The following is a 20,960-nucleotide window of genomic DNA, read 5'->3' as shown; positions in this document are numbered from 1 at the left end:
TGTGGTACATCCTGCTCTGCCTCCAAGATCGCCAGCCACACGAAGGTAAAGAAGCCATTTGTACATTTCTCTTTAAATGGAACCACTCCGGGCCAAGGATTCATTATTGAGACCAAGGCTGCTCAAATTCGACTTAAGTTTGTGTTGGTGGGGATGCAGGAGACAGAAGCTTCATGTCTTTAGGAAATGCTTAAAACTGACATTTTAAAATATGGTGCTGGAAATTATAGAAGAAATGTTTTGTTTCATCCTACCCCAGACACCAAAGGTTGAACCATTGTACTCTAAAACAGTGTTGCGATTGACCCAGATGCTCCGTGCAGCTTAGCATGCCAACACAAGTGTGTAGGGGAAGCACATAGAATAGGACATTGATTGGCCAGGCAAAAATTTACTTTTAGCTACAGACTGATACCAGAATTTGGATTGGGAATGTGATTCAGTACCTACATTTCTAACATAGGAATTCCAAGAGTTTACAGGATTCCAAGAGATTACAAGTCCATGATATCTCAGGACAAACTGAATCATCCCAGCTGAGCCAGTTGCTAAACTTCTGGAGAGCAAATTGACGCACCTTGAAGGGTACTAGTTTTAAGCAAAATTACCCTTCAGATATCCAAGATCCACATTATACGTGGCGGGGGTGGGAGGGGGAGGGGGGACCGGTAGAGAAGGTCGAATGGATTTTTATATTCCATTTGATGTCTGTCTTACTTCATACAAATTCAGTAAAACACTTAACCAGAAACGTAAAACTAAAACCAAAGTCATAGGTAAACCTTCTTACTACTATGCCATTAACAGCACAACCACTAGCCTCTGCACCACCATGCTACAAATATTTGTCCCAGTGACATTGTGTGGCTTCCATTGTGACTGCATCTCATACGGCCTCTGCTCAGACTGTTGCCACATCAGTAGTTTTGCACCAGAGTGGGAGTCCTGCCGATCCTCTGGTATGGTTTCATACAGCAGCTTAGTGGCTCAGACTGACCCACGTGGCTTCCTGGCTTTCATACCGATTGGAAACTTCATTTGTGTGTGTTTCAGAAACTCTGAAGTCATGAACTCCTTACCTTTGCCATGATGACTCGAAGCAGATAATTTACTTCCTGAAATGTAACTGGCTTGAAGGGTTTCTGTTTGATCTTCAGAATGCTAGTGCAGTCAACAGATCACTAAAAGTACAATTTAAGGAGGCCTATGTACCCATAAAACACTTTTCAGAAGTTCATTGTTATATTTCAAAGCAGTTGAAATCTAGAAGTCCCCCTTACCATTCACTGAAAATAAAGTATACTTACTCCGAGATTCTAACGCCATCAAGCAACTGATTGAGACATTGGTTCACTTCAGTGATGAGATGCAAGACCCTGCTATGGCAGCTTTACAGAAACCCAACCCCTGTCAACCAGAGGCGAGCTGCAAGAGAACACCGACCAGCATGGGTATTTAGGTGCCAACCTCACCATCGGGGTTCTTTGTGGTGCAGACCTCTTTAGCTAAGATGCAGCTAAATATGTTCCCTTCAGTCCCTCTTGATAGAGAATATAATTCATTTGAGAGGTCGGCCTACATGGTCTTTTCCAGAAATTGTTTGCGAATTTAGAGCATCAGTGCCAAAGGTGCTCAGTCCCAGGATGGGAGCACTGCTGATGTTGCAGATCCAGCCAAAACCCAGGAGATAGTTTTAAGATGAGGAATTTGCTGAAAGATCAGATGTCCATCGGAACAAATGTTACTTAAGGTAAGTGACATATACTTTAATTACTGTTATGTTTACATACACAATCCTCTTGGCCATCCTTACTTTACGTACTTGGTCTTTGTGGCAAGGAAGGGTCAGTATCACTGCAAGGGGATCTCTTATGCCCTGACTGCTCCCTCCGACGTCTAGTAAGATTATGACAACAGTTACAGCTTTTATACAGTGTCTTAGTAAACACAAATACCTTTATCAAGATGATCAAAGGGTGAGTACATCGTTTCTTCAAGTGATTGCAACCCCCTTGTAATATGGAAACATATAAAACAGAGGGTGTCTCATCCCACCAGTTTAATCAGATCTCATGTTTCTAGTACTAACGCGCCACTGCATCATATCAATGTGCGACATGTCCTGAAATCTTGCATTCAGCCTGTGTCTGTTTACTTGGCAATATTAATTATTTTTCTCTTTGGTAGTTTGGTGCAACATAGTCGCGATCATACAAACAGTATATTGTGCCAGAAAAAATGATTTTTGTAAAATAGTTTATCTTTTCTTTTAACAGAAATCTCCAATTTGCTAGTGGCAACTAAGAAGGCTCAAGAATGGCAGCCTGTCTATCCTCTCAGTCAGCTGAGTTTCCATCGAATCCTTAAAGAAGAAATAAATCAAGTGAGTGCCTCCTTAATGAATTGCATGTCACTGCCATTTAATATCTTGACAGAAATATTGTGAATACAGAATTGTGTTTAAAGATAAACCTGTTATCTCGATTTCAGTATGCATTCCCGTTCATATGTAGATGGGCTTCCTATTCCGTCCACCAGGTAGACCTTGGCAGGAAAAAGCGAGAAGACATAGAAACCGAGCAAGAGAAAAACGACTTAAATGTAAATGTACAGGAATTTATATAGCGCAAATCACCAAGCGGTTTCTAAGCGCTTGCTTAGGGAACCCGTCCTGGTATTCCCCTGCGAGATAACCCCAGCAGGGTATCGGCAAGGTGAAAGCCAAGCATCCCACCACGAGGGGCCGTTGTGGAGATTAAGCAAGCTATTGCCCAGAGTCGCAGAGTGTGAACCCGTGAATAGAGTAGGCACCGGAGCGAGAATTGTCGAGTCCATGGACATTTTAGGACTCAAGACCCCGCCGAGCCGGGAATTGAACCCTGGTCCCGGGCTGACCTCTGCTTCCAGGTCTGCCTCCTCTAACCAGTGAGCCACACTTCTCCACTTGTTTACTGAGCATTCACCCACGGCACCCAGCCTACTACTAGTCTCCTGTTAACCCCCTGGACTACAGCCATGCATGAACACGGTCCTTCTAATGTAATACTAGACTTTAATGTTGTTCGGCAACTTAGTAGCAAGCTGTCATGCTATAAATTCTAGATAATCTGGCAGCACGGAAGATTTGGATGAATATGTTCTTTCTAGGGTGTTTTCTTCATGTTTGTCATAGCTAGCCAGGTAAATACATCGGGCTTCAAAGTAACACTTTGCCAAGTGATCCCAGGCCTAATTTCTAGGCTCTTATCCACATAAATTAGGAGCAACCGATTTCAGGTGTGCAGGTATAAAAGTAAACTTTTATATGACAGAAAAAAAAACAATTGCGGATTTGTTGTTTATTTACAGACTGCTCTGCTAAATTTCGCCGACGGTTTGTCAGTGGCCAGCTTATGTGATCTCTCGCTCAGACTCTGCACATTGTCTCACCCACTCCCTCTGCTTATTGCTGATCAGTACTCTACTCCCCCACTTCAGCACATTTAATGACATCCCTTCCACCTACTTGCTTCATCTGCTGTCTTGCCCACATCAACTCCTTTACTTTACATCTACATGTTTTAACTATCTTCTGTCTTATTCCATCCACTGTAAACTCCTGCCATACGCACACACTCTACTCAGTCTAATGCAATGCTAAAACACAACCTACATTCACTCTGGTCCACATCCACTCGAAGACTGCAAATGCACTCATGGCTTCACCTAATCTTACTCCTTCATCTACGTTCCTACCGCACATCCACGCTCGCACCTATGATTTACACTACTTACTCGCCACTCTCATGCCACCAACTTCACACTCATGCCCCACTTCCATTCTTTATTAGTCACTGCTTCATGACTTAGCTGAATACATTTGAGCATTGTGTGGTTTTCATTATTTGAACCTTTATTCAGCCCGAGGCTCTCAAAAAGAGACACTGGCTGCTCGTCCTTGAGATAGGAATAGACTTTTCTGGTTTTCTTTGTTAGATTATTTATATTAAAATGATACACTCATGGTGCACACTGAACTTTTTCAGAGTACTAGAAAGGCGTGCATTAGACATTTCAATATCCTGATATTTGTTTAGTGTAAATACTCGATTGAAGAACCAGACTTGCCTGCTGGGTAATCTTGGAGATTTGACATTTGACTGGTCCTCTGAAAGCCAGATGAGGCTGGAGAGAGGTGGTGCATGTATTGTTGTGCCTCATGTAGGAAGCTGGCTCTGTATATACTATCCCAAAGTGTGGTATTGTGTGCACAAAGTCCAGTGGAACCTTAAAGGTAGGCAGAGGTAAAAGTAGATAGCACCTTACTCTCTATTTGTGGTAGTGTGGTCGAGCTTTATCGGAGGATAGTGTTAAGCATTTGTTGTACACACTCAGTCAGCAAATGATGGCACACACTCAAAGACTGATCTTCAGACCAATTGGTTTTGTATAAAAATATTCTTTTAGTTATTTTATTTCCTAGAACCAGGCAAGCCTTGCACGGGTAAGTGATTTATACTTTGCAGTAATATACAGTTTGAATTGCAGTTGTGTATGTGTGTGTGTGTGTGTGTGTGTGTGTGTTATATATATATATATATATATATATATATATCCAACACAAAAGTTAGCCCCAAAGGAAGAGCCCACAAATAGTTGCAAGTATTCAGTATTTTTAACGGATGGCAGCTACAGCAAGTAAAGCAGAAAGAATGCATCCAATATTCCTGGCCAGACGCATTTCGGGTGGTGTTCCCTTCCTCAATGGCCAAGTGCTGCAAACACCATGACCCGCTGTGCGTTCTCTTTTCAATTACGCGGACCTGCCCCAGTGGGCGGGGCCTATCGCTAAGTCCTCTGGTCCTTGTAGCGCAAATATAAAATCTCCAGAGAGTCAGTTATGGTGAACTGCAAAATGTCACATTTAAACTCCCCCAGTGGGTTGATGCAAATCGTTCCGCTGTAGATGCCGTGTAACTTGTGCTGGCACCTACGACAAACTGCGTCCGCTGAAACAATGAAATATTGTACATTTACTTTGTATTGGCTTTTCAATAGGATGTCACGTAAATTACTTTAAAGATTACTTTTCTTACAGTGTAGTATACTGGATAGTGCACTGGGACATTACCTGTAAACAGGTAAGTAAAAGTGTTTTGGTTATTTGGTTACAGTTTTAGATACTTTTATACTTTTATAGATTTTCCAACTCCACACTTAGAAACGTTTTAATAGAAAAACAGTCAATGTTATCCTATGGGAGAAAATAGTGTTATTGGTTCAGAGGTAAGTACTTTGTTGTGGGAGTTGGGTTTCTGGGGTTAGACTCCGGGGTCCCCCAGGATCGAGGAGGCACCCTCAAAGCACCCTCAGCGGCACTAGGGCGGCCAGGTGCAGAGTGCTGAGGCCCAATGTTATCCAATGGGGGACATGGAGCCTCCGGTTGGTGGCTGCTCACGAGCAGGCCACAAGGTTGTAGAAGTGATAGATGGTCGGGGCAGCTGCAGAGAGAAGATGCCCAGATCGTCCAGACGTTTGTTTCCTACTTTCGGGACTTTTACAGAGCCAGGGAATTGGGTGGGCCGGAAGAAATCATGGAATACCTGTCTACTGTCCAAACCTCGGTCTTAATGGACGAGGACAAGGAGACCCTAAAACCGAAATAACAGCCACAGAAATTAGGGAGGCAATAGCCAGACTCCGACCAGGGAAGTCGCCGGGCCTGAACGAGCTCCCGGCGGAATTCTTTAAAAAAGGTGTAGATTTGTTGACCCCCCACCTCCTGGCACTCTTTAAAGTGGTGGCCTAGGAGGGTCTCCTCCTGTCAGACCTGCGGATAGCTACGATAGTACATATACAAACAAGGCAAACCTCCTGAGTACTGTGCGTCTTATAGACCAATCTCCCTCCTAAACGTGGACGCTAAGCTCTTGTCGACGGTCTTGGCCCTTTGCCTGCGTCAGGTGATTTTGAGCCTGGTCCATCAGGACCAGACTGGATTCCTGCCGGACAGAACGACTAGGCAAAATAATATGGAGAGCGCATAACTGGCTTATGGAGGTAAAGGGACGGGAGGAGCCACATATGTTCCTCTCTCTTGACGCTGAAAAAGTGTTCAACGCTGTACACTGTCCCTTCTTGGAGGCGACGATGGTCAAATTTGGCATTGGCCCCAACTTTAGGAAGTGGGTGGGACTGCTGTATGCTAATCCTAGTGCCAGGGTGAAGGTGAACAGGATCGGGTCTGAAGATTTCCCTATCAGGAAGGGGACCTGACAGGGATGCCCCCTGTACCCACTCCTATTCGCCCTCACTATTGAAGTAGTGGCCTGTGAGGTCTGGCAGACGGATGAGATACAGGGATTTCATATATCACAGGCCGACGTACAGGAGGAAAACATTTCGCTGTATGCGGACAATATTCTTCTGTATGTGGCCCATCCGGCCTCCACAGTCCCTGCATTGTTCAAGCTCCTGGGTAGGTATGGTTCCTTCTCGGGGTACATAATTAACTGGCACAAATCGGTCCTGTATAGCCCACGCGTAGAGGAGGAGTTGCCCCCTCTGCCCGCCGCCCTCCTAGTTGCCCAGACGGGGTTCACATACTTGGGGATTTATCTGACCACGGACCGACACGTCTCCTATCAAAAAAACATCCAACGGGTGATTAGGAATTTTACAGATGATGCTCTTAGATGGAAGGACCTCCCTCTCACGATCTTAGGCCGGGCTGTAATGTTTAAGATGGTCACATTGCCCCGCTTCCTATATGCCTTACAGAATGAGTATTTCCCCCTTCCCAGACAGACGTTAAAGGCGATAAATGCGGAGCTACGCTCTCTGCTGTGGTTAGGGAAACAACCGAGAATAGCCCTAGAGATCTGGGACAGAGCGACAAAGATGATGGGGTGGTCACATAGACCCACCAAGCAGACACCGATATGGACCTTGCTAAAAGAGCTTCACAAACTCACAGGTTTTAGGGGATGGGACAATATTGGGATCTCCGTGTTGGGGGATCTGGTATCGAAAGGGAAATTCAAATCCTATGGGTCCCTGGTGGCAGAATATGGCCTGCGCCCTACTCAGTTCCTCAAATACCCGCAACTGCGCAATGCATGGAGGGCTGAGACAGCGTTTACCTCTGCGTTGCCAGAATATGCCCCACTGGAGGGTCTATTGCAAGAACGAGTATCCAGTAAACTAGTGTCACTGGCGTATCAGATCATAACACGCCGGACCGTTTAGGGAAACCGGGAGCATTGTGGGAACAGGACTTGAGCGAGATGGACACAGTAGATTGGGAAGCAGCCTTGATGCATCACAGAGAAGTCGCGATTAAATCCTGACTGCGACTTATACAATATAAGATACTACATAGGATATATTATGATAGAGCCAGACTGCACTGCATGGGTCGCGCTACTGACTCCTGCTGTCTCAGATGTAGACCTCCGCAATGGACCCAAAATGTGTTTTACTTGGAATAACTACCGATATAGATTTGAGCCGCCCACATCTGATCTTTGCGATGTTGGCCCTGGTGTGGCGAAACAGGGCGTGGCGCGAGCATGGGGAGCCCCATTTGAACCCCCCCCCCCCCCCCCCCCGGGTCGGGGAATGGGGAAGGGGGATGGATATGTACATGGCGGCCGAAAGAGTAACATACAAAGTTAGAGGATGTCCCCGAAAATTCCATAGAGTGTGGGGCAAATGGAGAAGATACCATGGTCTTGATGGGGGTCTAGGGCCAGATTGATGTACTAGAAGTCCTGAAGGCTGAGGTTGGGTTGCGGGTGGGTGGGGTACGAAGGGTGGGGCAGAAGTTTATGGAGAATTGTGGGGGGATAATAGAGTGCGGCGGAATGATGCCCTGTAAGAAATGGCGAGATCTTGTGGAATTGATGCTCATCAAGTTGTACTTGTGGAGGGTGGCTAGGGGTGGGGCGAGCGCCTGGGCGAGCGGTTACCCATTTGTGACTTGTCAGTGGTGCTACTGTTGGTTGAAAATGCAAATAAAAAGATTTAAAAAAAAAATAAAAATCTGAAGAAAATGTCACTTGTCACTAGAGGAGCTTCTTATATAGAATAGCATTTAGAGGAGTCATTCATAAACCAAAGTTTTGTTGATTTTTCACTTGTACTTGTGAAGAAGGAATTCAGAGGGTACTCACCAGTGGCTCCATAAAAAGATAATTTAGTCATGCTTTTTTTTCAGTTGGTAGAATTGGTTCCTCGTATAGCATCAGTCTGGAGCACCAACACCTGTTGTAAATGCCTGACTGGGTATCATTTTAAGGCTCACAATTTTCTTCTTTTTGTTTTCCCTACCGGTGAATACCTATACAACTCCTGATGGTGCCAATTTACAGATGCAGAATCCCTCATATTATAGTGCCCAGAACAGAAATTTCATTGTTGATCTCAGTAGGACTAAACATTACTAGTTTGGGCCGGTATTCTGTGATGTCTAGTATGTGTTAATGCATTGCTGAGTCACCAGAGGTTGCAGCAATAACTAGTCCATTCAACCTTATTTTACTGACCATACCCTCTCTCGTACACTCACCTGAACCCATGATATTATTGACAGTACTGTACAATGTTCATGCAGCACACAGTAAACAGATTGGTGTACCCTGGCTTATAGTGCCCCTGCCCTCAACACTTTGATGAAATCTTATACAGCAATAAACTAATCTACGAAGTAAATATGAGTGCTGCTGGTGTTCTCGTTATTTCAACTGGATTTAAAAAAAAACAAAAAAAACAAGTTGGGATCGAATTCCTGAGCCTGAAGATGTTTTTTTCACTCATACATAAAGGTAGGAATTCCCAAACTTCCAAGCATGTGATACAAACAACACACCACATACGCGTCCTCTTTATCTGTAGCGCAATCTTACCCTCTAAACATATGTTAAAGACTAGGTTAATATAAGTCTATCTGATGTATTGAGGAACTGAACCATTATTACTTTGTAAATAATTGTTAGTGATTTAATCTGCACCCTGGCAAGAACAGTCAGCCACTGAAGCTTCCAAAGGTCATTTGTGATCTGTTCCTTTTTAGGGGTGCCTACCTGAAAGAAACACTTTACTGACAATTCCTTACCTTAGAAATACCCCCAGGTGTCGGACTGGATCCAGAAAGTTTTCGTCAGCAGTACCCCTGCACGTCGGTATGCATCGCTGTGCTGCTCCGCATAAGTCATTGGCATCGTAGTCGCCGAGATGACGTCACTGGAGCTACATAGACGGACTCACGCGCGCTGACATCAATTCTTACTTTTTCCGTGCCAGCAAGCGCAGATCCGGAGAGAGCGGTACCCCCAGTCAATTTTTGACTGAGTATTTTGGGACTTTTGTCTCTGGACTTTGAGTCTTTGACGCCTGGTATGTAGGGATGCCCGGTTTTAATTCTTGCGCTGCTTGTCCCCGCACAATGTCGGTGACGGACCCGCACATGATTGTCTCTACTGCCTGGGGCACGACCATGACTCCGAGTCGTGCCACGAATGCCGGGCCCTGGCTCCGAAAACTTGCAGGAGCGGTCCCGAAAGTTGCTGGAGGCCCGGGAGTCGGCTCTGTGCCGTTCAAGGTCCTGGTCCCGTGGGAGGTCGAGGGACCGGTGTCGAAGCCACCATCACCATTGTTCGACGAAGTCTTCGCACTCTGGGTCAGGTCTGTGAGAAGGTGGCCTGATATGCAGTGCTCACTATTCTAGTGAACACTATGTATCAGTCCAGCAACCCTTATTGATGATTGGTTGTAAGTCAACCTTATAGACCAGCTATCCTAGTAGCATGGATACGAGCAGTCTAAGGCTAAAGACTCGAGAGGGCGTGTTAAGCCAGCTGTTTACCACACATATACCCTTTGAATACCCAGTGAAAGGACACCACACAAGTGTTATGAAAATAAACAGTTATTTATTAAGAATCACAACAGCCCTGTACTCTTTATGAGGACAGGGTACTAAGCACAAACCAAAACTCTTACAAAAATACTTAAGTTAGCACAGTATATACAAATGCCCGAGGGGCACGGAAAACCATATACTCAGAAAGTGGAATGCGAAATTACTAGCAGTTAAGTACAGTACTAATAGCCTTTGGAATCGCTAGGACTTGACTATAGAATCGTTAGATTACTTCTAGGAGACCCAGGGGACTCGGCTGCAGAGTGTGCACTCTCACGCGTGATGCGGGACAAAGTCTATGGTAGCTAGTAATTGCAAAGTTAGTGTTCTCGGGCGAACCCGACCTGGTAGGGAGAAAACGAAAGTGGATCCTGACCCTTGGATAGTGAGGCTATGCTGGGGCACCGAAATGCCGAAGTTACCTAGCCCAGGGGCTGCAGCTGCATAGGACTCAAAAGACGTCTGGAATCCTCGTTGCCGGACCAGGAGCCTGGAAGAAAGAAGTTGCTGGCAGGCGACCAGTGAAGAAAGTTCGGTGGATCCAAGCCTGGATCGATGGAAGATGACACCTGAAAGCAGAGGGAACCAAGTTCGAGACTACTAGCCAGTAATCAGTGGGCACCAGGAGGGCACCGGATGGTAGCCACCTCGACTAGGTGAGTGGGTGACGCTGTGACCGCAGATCTCACGGACCAGGAGGCGTTGTCGGCGACCAGGATGGAGGAGCGATCTGTCCCACGATGGATGAAGCTGTCGGCGTCGCTGGACCCAGGATTGGGCAACAAAGCCTTGGCAAATTCAAGCCCACGCGGTGGACCTAAAATGGCGTCTGGAGTGGACCAGGAGGGTCCGGGGTGCCTCTCTTGAAGAAGGAAGCAAGGGCCAGTCTGGAGCAACCAGACCAGCAGCAGTGATGTCGTCGGGCGTCGTGAAGAAGGCCACAAGCCAGCCGGCTAGTAGCCACACAGCGCGGTGAGCACACAAAAGCAGAAGGGCCCCACGCAGATCGTGGAGATGCTGGAGGGCTGATCTTCGGTGCTGGAGCTGCTCAGGGTTGGGGCTTCTCGGACCCCAAAGCACTCACCAGTGGAAGACTCGGTGGGCTTGTTACAAAGAAGTCGTGTAGTCTTGGCGATCGTCGGTCCCTCGAGGTCTCGTCGCACTCACAGTTCTCAGCTTTGCTGTAGAGGTGAGTAAAGGTCAGAGGTGCCAGGGAAGCCGGGTCTCGTCGAGCTGGGTCGTCGGATTCGTGATGAAGGACTTGCAGCAGACCGCAGTGTTCTTAGGATGGTGCCCGCTTGATGCAGGGTGACTAGCCACAAGGGAGAATCTTGAAGAAGGAAATCTTGAAGTCCTTTCGCAGAAAGTCGTGTCTTGATTCCAAAGATGATCTAATTTGAACAGGGGCCCCGCTCCCATCTTTTTACTAAAAAAGGGGGCTGACCCGGTGACTAGGTCCTGCCTATGGGTGGGACTAGGAGGGGGGTGGTTACACCCCTCTGCCATACCGGACTTTCCCCAGGCCAGGGGCTGGTGTGCCCCTGGAACTGGTTCTGACCGGCCTATGCGTAGTGAGCACCGGGGTGCCACTCAGCAGTCACCTTCCTGAAAAGCCCTGCCTACCCAGGATACACAAAACCATGTCTGGGACGGTGCTAGCACCGCCCCGGACAGGAAACCCTTTGTCCAGGCCTCCCTCGCTGGAAGGACTCCCAGCAGCAGGAGGTCAGACTCGTGTCTGTGGTGGCAGCATCCATTTTGTGGAGCTGAGGCTTCAGTTAACTTTAACCGGGGTTCACAGTTACCTACATGTCGTGTCCCTCTAGAAGGGTGGAATGCTAACCCCGTCGCCAGAATTGGCGAGGGGTTAGTATTCCAATTCGTATGACACCTTACTCGACATGTTTTGATAAAGCAATACCAAAGTTAGCATTTAACCGCGAGGATTATAATGCACTTAAGAGTATATGGTATGCGATATCATGGAACTGCTATTAGGACTTGGTTCCGCAAGCTGCAGACAGGCTCAGCTCATGCCAGAGCACCATCTCACACGATTCCAAGCACTCTGCCTTCAGGATTGTCAAGGCCTGCCATAGGAGTGACTGATAGGAATCTGTGTGTCCATTTTAGGGTTAGGTATAGGTATACTACACCTACAGCAAAGGGTGATTACACGACTTTGCCCCAGCTGTCATGCAGCCAGTTGTGTCAAATTTAGGAGGCCAGCCAGGGGTGGCATAATACATGCTGCAGCCCCTGGCAGCCCTGGGTACACCTATGCCCTGAGTTACAGGGTCTGATAAGGTGGCCCAGTACCAATTGGAAATGTACCTAGGGTACATGGAATCCATTTTACAGAGAGAGCAGTAGGCCTGGGGTCCTGATTGGCAGGGTCCCAGGTCGACTATGTCCAAAACCAGCTAAAACACAGGGCAAAAAGTTGGGGGCAACCATAGTCAGGAGGTACCTTCCTACAAGGTCAAGTAAGGCGAAGCACAAGAAGTCGAAGAAGCAGCGTCACTCTTCGCTTTCCCCTAGCCTGTCGCGGGACACGGCTGAGGATGTGGGTGGCACCGCCCCCCCGTCTCTGGCAGTTGCCGATGGCCTACCCGCTCTTTCCAGGTCCATCGGCTACTGCGGTTACGCTGCAGGAGTTCCTGTCAACCTTGGCACAAGCCTTTGGGCCGTTGGGCCCCGTCGGCATCCCTTCGGGCCCTGCGGGTCTGACTGGGGGTCCTCGCTCTTCTGCGTCATCTGCTCCGGCCCAACGTCGTTGACTACTTCAGTCTCGATGCCGAGAGACCCCCATGGATCCATTGATGGATGCCAGCCAATGTCGGTTGGCCGAGTACGACCTCTATCGACGGTGACGGTGACGGTGCCGGCGTCGGCCGGCGTCGGCCGGCTCTCCGACCGACGCCGTCCCCGGCTTCCACCCAGAGGTGGAGAAGGCGCCGGACCAGTGTCGATAGACGCCAATGGGGAATTTCTATCCCTTTCTCTATCCGCCTCCTTCTTTTCCGCCTCCCCGGCACGTTGTGGAGGATGGGGAGGGCTGGGAGGCATCTGAGGACCCTCTCGCAGCCCAGTGCAAGTTAGACTTGGACTGGGAAGAGGATTTGGAGGATGCAGGTGACCTGGATTTTACTCCAGAACCTGGCACACTATCTCCTCCTACCATGGCTACGGAGGAGGGTGGTACATATTCTGTGGTGTTACGTAGGGCAGCCGAGGCTCTCCTCCTCAAACTTCCTACGGTGGCCATCAGGACCAACCTCCTGACAGAAGTGCTTCGGCCGGCGTCTTCATCTACAGAGCTGCTGCTGCCCTTTAATGATACACTTTCAGGCGTTCTTTTGGGCACCTGGTCCAGGCCCAACTCAGAGGCTCCTGTGGATAAGAACGTGACCCGATGCCATCGCCCTGCCCCGGGTGACCCCATTTTCCTCTCCAAACACCCTAACTCCGAGAGCTTGGTTGTCCAGGCCCCTGCGCCCCCAAGCGCTTTCCCTTCCGCACCACCGGACAGGGAATCCAAGAAACGGGAACAGTTTGGGAAGAAAATTTTTACTTAAGCCAGTTCAAGGCTGCGGTCAGTGAACACTGCATGCCTCTTGGTCCATTATTCCCATTCTGTGCAGGACACGGTTGCGCAGCTGCTGCCTCTCCCATGCTATTGCTGAGGGGAGAGACGCAGCCAAGTTGTGGCATTGACACCGCTGACTCGCTGGGCAGGGTGATTTCCACAACAGTGGCGCTATGCCGCCACACCTGGCTGAGGACGACTGACTTTTCAGAGGATGTCTAGAACACTCTGATGGACATGCCCTTTGATGGCACTCGCCTTTTCGGTGACAAGTCAGATAGTGCGTCGGAGCGTTTTAAGGTCTCACGGGCTACGGCCAAGTCCTTAGGCCTTTCGGGCACGCGTACGAACCAACATTGGTCAGCGGCAGATCACTCTCCCTTCCCCAACTGGAGAACACAGTGGTAACGGATGGGTCCCTCTTGGGACTGGACGGCCACATGGGAAAGGCGGAGATCAGCGGCCTCTGGTCTCCGGCGGAGTCCAGGCTCCATATCAACCTTCTGGAGCTCCGGGCGATCCTGCTTGCACTGAAAGCATTCCTTCCCTATGTCAAAGGGAGAGTAGTGCTGGTGTTCACGGTCAACACCACCGCCATCTGGTATTGCAACAAGCAAGGCGGGGTGGGGTCCTGGACCCTATGTCAGGAGGCCCTGCGTCTCAGGACATGGCTGAAAAGTCAAGGAATTTCCTTGACAGTTCAACACTTGGCAGGTTTTTGAACGCCAGGGCTGATTAACTCAGCCGCAGGTGCATGATGGATCACAAATGGCGTCTTCACTCAGAGGTGGCGCAAGGTCTCTTTCAACAGTGGGGAGAGCCTTGGTTAGATCTATTCGCCACCGAAAAGAATGCGCAATGTCATCACTTCTGCGTGCTGGAATTTCCAAGGCCACACTTGCTGGGCGACGCTTTTCTTCACTAGTGGAGCTGCGGTCTATTGTACGCTTTCTGTCTATACCACTTCTACCCAGAGTGCTGAAGAAGATCAGGCACGACTGGCCCAAGTCATTCTTGTGGCCCCCGACTGGGCTTGAAGAGTTTGGTATCCCGAGCTAATAGTATGAGCATAGATCCCCGATCCGACTGCCTCTTCGGGAGGATCTTCTGTTGCGACAGCAGGGTTCGGTCCTCCACCGGAATCTGCCCAGCCTCCACCTACATGCATGGAGATTGAGCTGTGACAGTTGATTCCATTTGACTTACCTCCTCAAGTCTGTAATATTCTGGGAGCCAGGCGTCCCTCCTCTAAATCGGTATACGCCTGCAGGTGGAATAAATTTGTGGGACGGTGCACAGCAAAGGCTGTGGATCCTCTTTCTGCCCCTCTTTCAGAAGTCCTTTTGTTCCTTCTTTCTCTGGCACAGAAGGTCTCTGCTCTGGGCACTATTAAGGGCTACCTTTCTGCATTTTCAGCCTTTCTCAGGCTCCCTGACCAGCCCTCTCTTTTCAAGTCCCCTGTTGTTAATAGATTTCTCAAAGACATTAACCATCTTTTCCCTCCTATTCCGTTTTAATGCCAAAGTGGAACTTGAATCTGGTTCTTACTTATTTGATGTGCGCTCCTTTTTAGCCGCTTCACAACTATCCTCTTCGTTTATTGACATTGAAGACTGCTTTCCTGGTTGCCATCGCCTCAGCTAGGCGAGTGAGTGAGCTCCAGGCTCTTTCCTGTAAGCCTCCTTTTCTGTTGGTTCATCCGGACAAGGTTGTGCTTCGTACTCGTCCTTCCTTCTCGCCAAAGGATGTTACTGCCTTCTACATCATGCAAACTATCACCTTGCCCACTTTCTTTCCGCCTCCGCATCCTTCCAGAGAGGAAAAGAGGCTCCACCATCTGGACCCAAAACCCACTCTCATTTTACCTGAATCTCACACAACCATTCAGGGTGGATGACCATCTCTTTGTTGGCTACATAGGCGCCAAGAAAAGCCGGGCTGTAAACAAGAGAACTACCTCCCGCTGGGTTGTCTTGTGTATCAAACCCTGTTGTTCTCTGGCTAAAAAGGAACCTCTGGTGGGGTTGCCCGCCCATTCTACCAGGGCGACAGCAGCCACTACTGCATTAGGAGGTTAAGTCCCCCTGCAAGACATCTGTCAGGCAGCCACATGGGCCTCGCTGCACTCTTTCACTAAGCATTATTGCCTTGGCAGTCCAGTCCAGAGAGACATCTGTTCTAAGGTAAGGAATCTATCACTAACGTGTTTCTTTCAGATGAACAAGTTACTTACCTTCGGTAACGATATATCTGTAAGAAACATTAGTTTGTGATGGATTCCTTACTGCCCCACCCATCCTCCCCGTTCTGCGAACTGATTTCTAGGGTTAAGGTCATCCCATTCAGGACCCTATTTTCATACACCAGTGGTCAGTATCTTGCATGGCTCTGCATTCCTGGCAAAGAAAGTCATGTACAGAAGTGACGTCAGCGCGCGTGGGCACGTCTAAGTAGCTCCAGCGACGTCATCTCGGCGACTACAAAGCCAATGACGTACGCGGAGCCGTACGACGACGCCTCCCGACGCGCAGGGGTACTACTGCCGAAAACTTTCCGGATCCAGTCTGACGCCTGGGGGTAAATCTAAGGTAAGGAATCTATCACTAACTAATGTTTCTTACAGATATATTGTTACCGAAGGTAAGTAACTTGTTCTTCACAGCTATGTCTGCAGAGTTTGGCAGCCTTTGGAGGTTTTTATTATTCGTTTCATGAAACTCATGCACTAACATACTACATTTATCGAATTTAAATTAAACGGTGGCCATAGCTATTCTGGCACAATTTTAAACCATTATTTACAAAACCTTCAAGCCTCAGATTTGGACAGTGAAGGATAGGGTTTACATAGATCATGGCTAATTCTTGAGCATACGATCTACTTGTGTCTGTGGTATGTTTTAACAAGATTGTATAATGACAAACGCATCTATTATATAACTCAACATGGCTTCATAAAAAGTGACAATTTAATTCGGATTAAACGATGATGAGTTACCCAATGTATTTTTAATTACTAGGACAGCTTATCGATTATTTAGCTTCTATAACTTGTTGTGCATTGGCAGCTGTATTAGATATGGTAATCCATCTTGTGGTGAGAAACATGTAGTTGCTTGACTTGAATGTAATATAAAGTTGAATATTAGTTCAGTTTTAGCTTTTGTAATTTTGCTAGGGGCAAATACTCTTATTAAAATAATGTTACTGCCTGATGTTAGTAGTGGTAACAATAAATTGAGAAAGTAAGATACAAAAGATTGTGTCCTTATTTGTTAGTGAGCTCTAACCAGAGTTGACTGCCTTTGTAAAGCTAAGCAGCAATTTAGTGACTAAGGAAGGGCCTGATTTACAGTCTGGTGGGCGGATTACTCCGTCACAATGTAAAGGAAATCCTTTGCAACTTATAACAAGCCCATTAAATTCTAATGCACTTGCAACAAGGCGTGAAGTTGTGACTGAGTAATCCACCCGGCAAACTCTAAATCAGAACCTAGATTTTGAAGGATTCACATTATGGTGCATTATATCACATTGTTGAAATATGTTTATTCTAGCTGCCCTCCATGCTTTGTCTGTCCATTCCCATAGTAGAGAATTCTGATAGAGACTTCTCAACACATATTCCTCATATTTCGATACTTCATCTTTGAATATCCCCAGGCATCTGACTGGATCTGGATATTTTTGAATCGCAATTGGCGCACTCAATGACCAGTGGCGTCATGTAGCGTTGTTCTACATCATGCCACTCTGTCCTATGCAGAAGTGACTTCGAAACCTGCATATACATGCACGTGCTCGCACTGGCATCAGTTGCTTTCTTTTCACTGCAACCAACGCGGATCCTGAGCTTCAACTGTCATTCCATAGATTTTGCATTTCCCTCCAAAAAATGTCAGTGGTGTGCAGATAATGACAACTAAACCTATAGGTTTTAAACCATGTAAGAACTGTAGCCCACAGATGTCGAATACAGATCCTCATGATGTCTGCCTTTGGTGCCTGGATTCTCCTCTTGATTTGTGGCCGTGTTCAAAGATGGACACAAAGGTGATCCATGACCGAGAGTCAAAGCTCATTGCTGCTGAATTGAGGAAGTCAAAGACCCATTCTCGCTTGAAGTCCAAAGCGCATCGATCACGGTCTTCATTGAGAAAGAGGACACACTCTTGTTTCCGAGGTTACTCTCATGATCGGTGTTCATCGAAGTTAGGTAAGTCGAAGAGCAGACATAAAAAACACCAAAAGTCCAAACATGGGTGATCTGCATCTTGTCACAGGTATCATTCACAGTCACATGACGCACTTGGCACTTCTAAACAATGGAGCAGTATTCCCCCAACGGAGTTGGTTAAGTGCTGATTCTGATTGGATGGAGACACTGGATTAGCTCCAGTTGCCCATCGACAAGATCTTTGGTACCAATGCCGGATCTAACTGGAGTGCCTTTGGGTCATTGATGTGACCAGGCTTCCAGGTGCGTCTCTTGACTCCATCCTGAGGTTGATGCTAACAGCATTTGTGCTTTTGTTGAATCTGGGTCCAACATCAACTCTGCCTCCATCCTCGGCGTTGGGTTAGACACTGCATCTGCAATGACAGACGCTGCTGGCTCTGATACCGACATCGATCACAGGGCAACAGTCGAAGATCTGATTGTTTTATTGGATTCTGAGCCCCATGTTCCTCCATCTATACCCTTTCTATTCAAGAGAGGAGTTCATTTTGATGAAGAATATCAGCCCTTTGAACAAGGTGATAATGTATGACAATCTTCAGGATTCCAGCGGTCTTGATCCCTCTCCAGACACTGGCCTTGGCTGGCCTTGGCTCTCATGTCCCTGCAATTGCCACTAAGGAAGCAGCATCTGTTTCAACAGCCATGAGGAGACCAGCAGAGACTCTTGATAGTATTCTGCTTTGTCAGGGGATTAAAACCACAGCAAATGTCTTGAGTCATACAGTCTACTCAAGAACCCTTCTTGCCCTTCAGTGGAGTACCTACAGATGTTCTGGAGGGCTCCTGGGGGACCAGGATCTAGCCCTCCATTTAAGAGACAAGTGGCAAGGTGGCACAGACCTGCTGCAGGAGACTCAGATTTTTGTTTTATAACATTCTACTGCGGAGAACCTTCTTGTTAAGGCTTCTAGGAGCCGCAGAATTCCAAATGCCTTCCCAACCACTCTGTCTGATAGTGAGTTGAAAAAGATGGTGGCATTTGCATAAATAATGTTCTCTTCGAGCAGCCTTGCCCACAGGTCAGTCAATATGTTAGGCCTACTGGGAAGATCTTCTCATGCGTCTAGGGACAAAGTTGTGGATGGCCAGTCGGCAGTTCCAGATAAAGTCTGACAAATGTTGCAGTGCTTGGTTTTGGACGGACTTGATACTGCAACATTCTTAACTAAATCCGGCGTACAAACTACTGACTATATGGCAGTGGGTATCAGTGTGGTTCTTCAGCGCCACGCCTGGATCCGTGCCACAGGTTTTTCAATGCCACCCGCTCTGGACTGTTTGGGGTAAAAGCTGACTTAACCCTTGAAAGATTTAAAAAGAGTAAGTCCAGAGGGTTTCCCGTTTCTGCTTTGCCAGGGTTCAAGCTCAACCTGGCAAAATGGGAACGGGTAGTTTATGATGTGCGTGTATTCATGTAAAAATAAAAAATAAACTCGAATCGGGTGAAATCTCCTTTTTATGGTTGAATCAGCAATTACATACAATATGTAATGACGACCTATATCCTAAGTATCTCTTACAGGAGATGGTATGTGCTACATATTAAAAAATAATGAATCGTGTTCATTGGTCCAGGTGTCAAATAGTGACCTGAAATACATGGTTCCCATCCCAGGGTGTCATGCAATGTACCCTCCAGTGATTCATTCCAGCGAGAACATTTTGTTATTGGTTCCGCTCCATTGCTTCTGCCATCACCTCCTGTGAAAAGTAAAAGTGACCCTTGTGATTTTAAAACTAGAAACTCAAATATACGACTTTACTCTTGTTTACTAGAGTGGGAAAGTACATTTGGGAGGTGGCGATCAGCAATTGGAAAAATCTGAGTGTTCGCATTATATTGCATAAAAGTTCATTGCACAAACAAACATTCAACTTTTTTTTACATTTATTATTGTACTCTACATGAACTTCTGCACTCAATTTTATGTTAACACTTTGAAGCGAGGGAACCGTTAAGTGATAATTCAAAATAAGTGGATTCTCATTACTAATTCATTTTTATTCATTGCGATTGTATTAGCATCAATCATGATAAAGTAATGTGGCTTATTAGGCGTGACACTTGCATTAAAGCCAGTTTGAATACATCATCATGATAAATGGGACAGCAGAGAAGGACAACTGAAGGAAGCAAACTAATTCCATGCACTTACCAAACCCATTTTATTAATTAGATTTTGTGATCTGAAATTGATTTGTTTCCTTCCGTGCCCTTACATTATTAATATTGGAACTGTTCATTTCAGAATTTGTTCATTATTTTTATAAAATGTTGAGCAATACTGGAGAGACATTTATTTGTATCCATAACAGTTTACATAGATTCTTTTAACACAAGAAATGCCGATATTGTATATTACCTTGCTGATTTTAGAAATTTCTGATTACTTGTCTTTTCCACTTTTTTTCAAGGTTTTGGTAGCCTTTTTTACTACATGCTCTTTTGTTCTAATGATATCTGCCCTTTCTGGTTCCCAGGAAGATCTGTTACTTTTCTTTTTGCTATATCGTGCTACTAAGTGTGGATCGCACCAGCACAGTATGTGAGGCCCTCCATCAATCAGGGGTTTATAAAGCGCGCTACTCACCCCTGAGGATCTCAAGGCGCTGGGGGGTGGAGGGGGACAGCGGTGCAGCTCCGGTTCAATCGAAGAGCCAGGCAGTACTAACAATTTGAACAATACAAGCTTGGTAAACAAATCCGATATAATCAAATACATTTCTTCATGAAGAATTAAATGATTAAAATCGTTGTCATGAGTGGAAAAAGTAAAAGAGTAAAAGTTACCTGGGAGCTTGTTTTTTTTGGGCTGGACAGACTTCAATATTCACTTTTACCAATGCTTGATAATGTTTACTAAAAAACACTTTTCCTCGTAACATGTAGATAAATGGCTTTAAAAACAACTTGAAGGCTTTAAAAATTCGGACTCCTACCTCTTTGCTGCATTCCATTCTCAGCCTGCTTGTACCTGACACACTACAAAGTAGCATCACCTAGAGCTGTTTGGGGAGCAGCCCTAGAGAGGGCACCTTATCAAAGCAAACATTTTCTGCTGGTACTAGGGAATCTGTTTGAGCTAGCTCTGATTTTCAAAGTCCATGAAAAGACAAGTGGACTGCATCTCCGAGTGTTTGGGGGACCAGACACTGCCCTGTTTAAGAGGCCTTGTTTAAGAGAAGGCAGAAAAGACCTGCTTCTTTATGTGGTCTGGTCTTATCTC

The 20,960-nt window shown here is 46.6% G+C and overlaps 1 protein-coding gene across 5 annotated transcripts in view; it reads left to right on the top strand.

Annotated features, from left to right (window-relative positions):
- JAK1 (Janus kinase 1) overlaps window positions 1–20,960 on the top strand; it is a 436,233-nt gene that overhangs the window by 276,221 nt on the left and 139,052 nt on the right. For all 5 annotated transcript variants that reach the window (XM_086953620.1, XM_086953634.1, XM_086953640.1 and 2 more), the window contains exon 11: window positions 2,277–2,383. In XM_086953620.1, coding sequence (XP_086809746.1) covers window positions 2,277–2,383 — 107 coding nt within the window. The remainder of the gene's footprint in view (window positions 1–2,276; window positions 2,384–20,960) is intronic.

Source organism: Lissotriton vulgaris, chromosome 1_1, assembly GCF_964263255.1.
Source record: "Lissotriton vulgaris chromosome 1_1, aLisVul1.2, whole genome shotgun sequence".
NCBI classification, from domain to species: domain Eukaryota; kingdom Metazoa; phylum Chordata; class Amphibia; order Caudata; family Salamandridae; genus Lissotriton; species Lissotriton vulgaris.
This window is presented reverse-complemented; position numbering and strand designations above follow the sequence as displayed.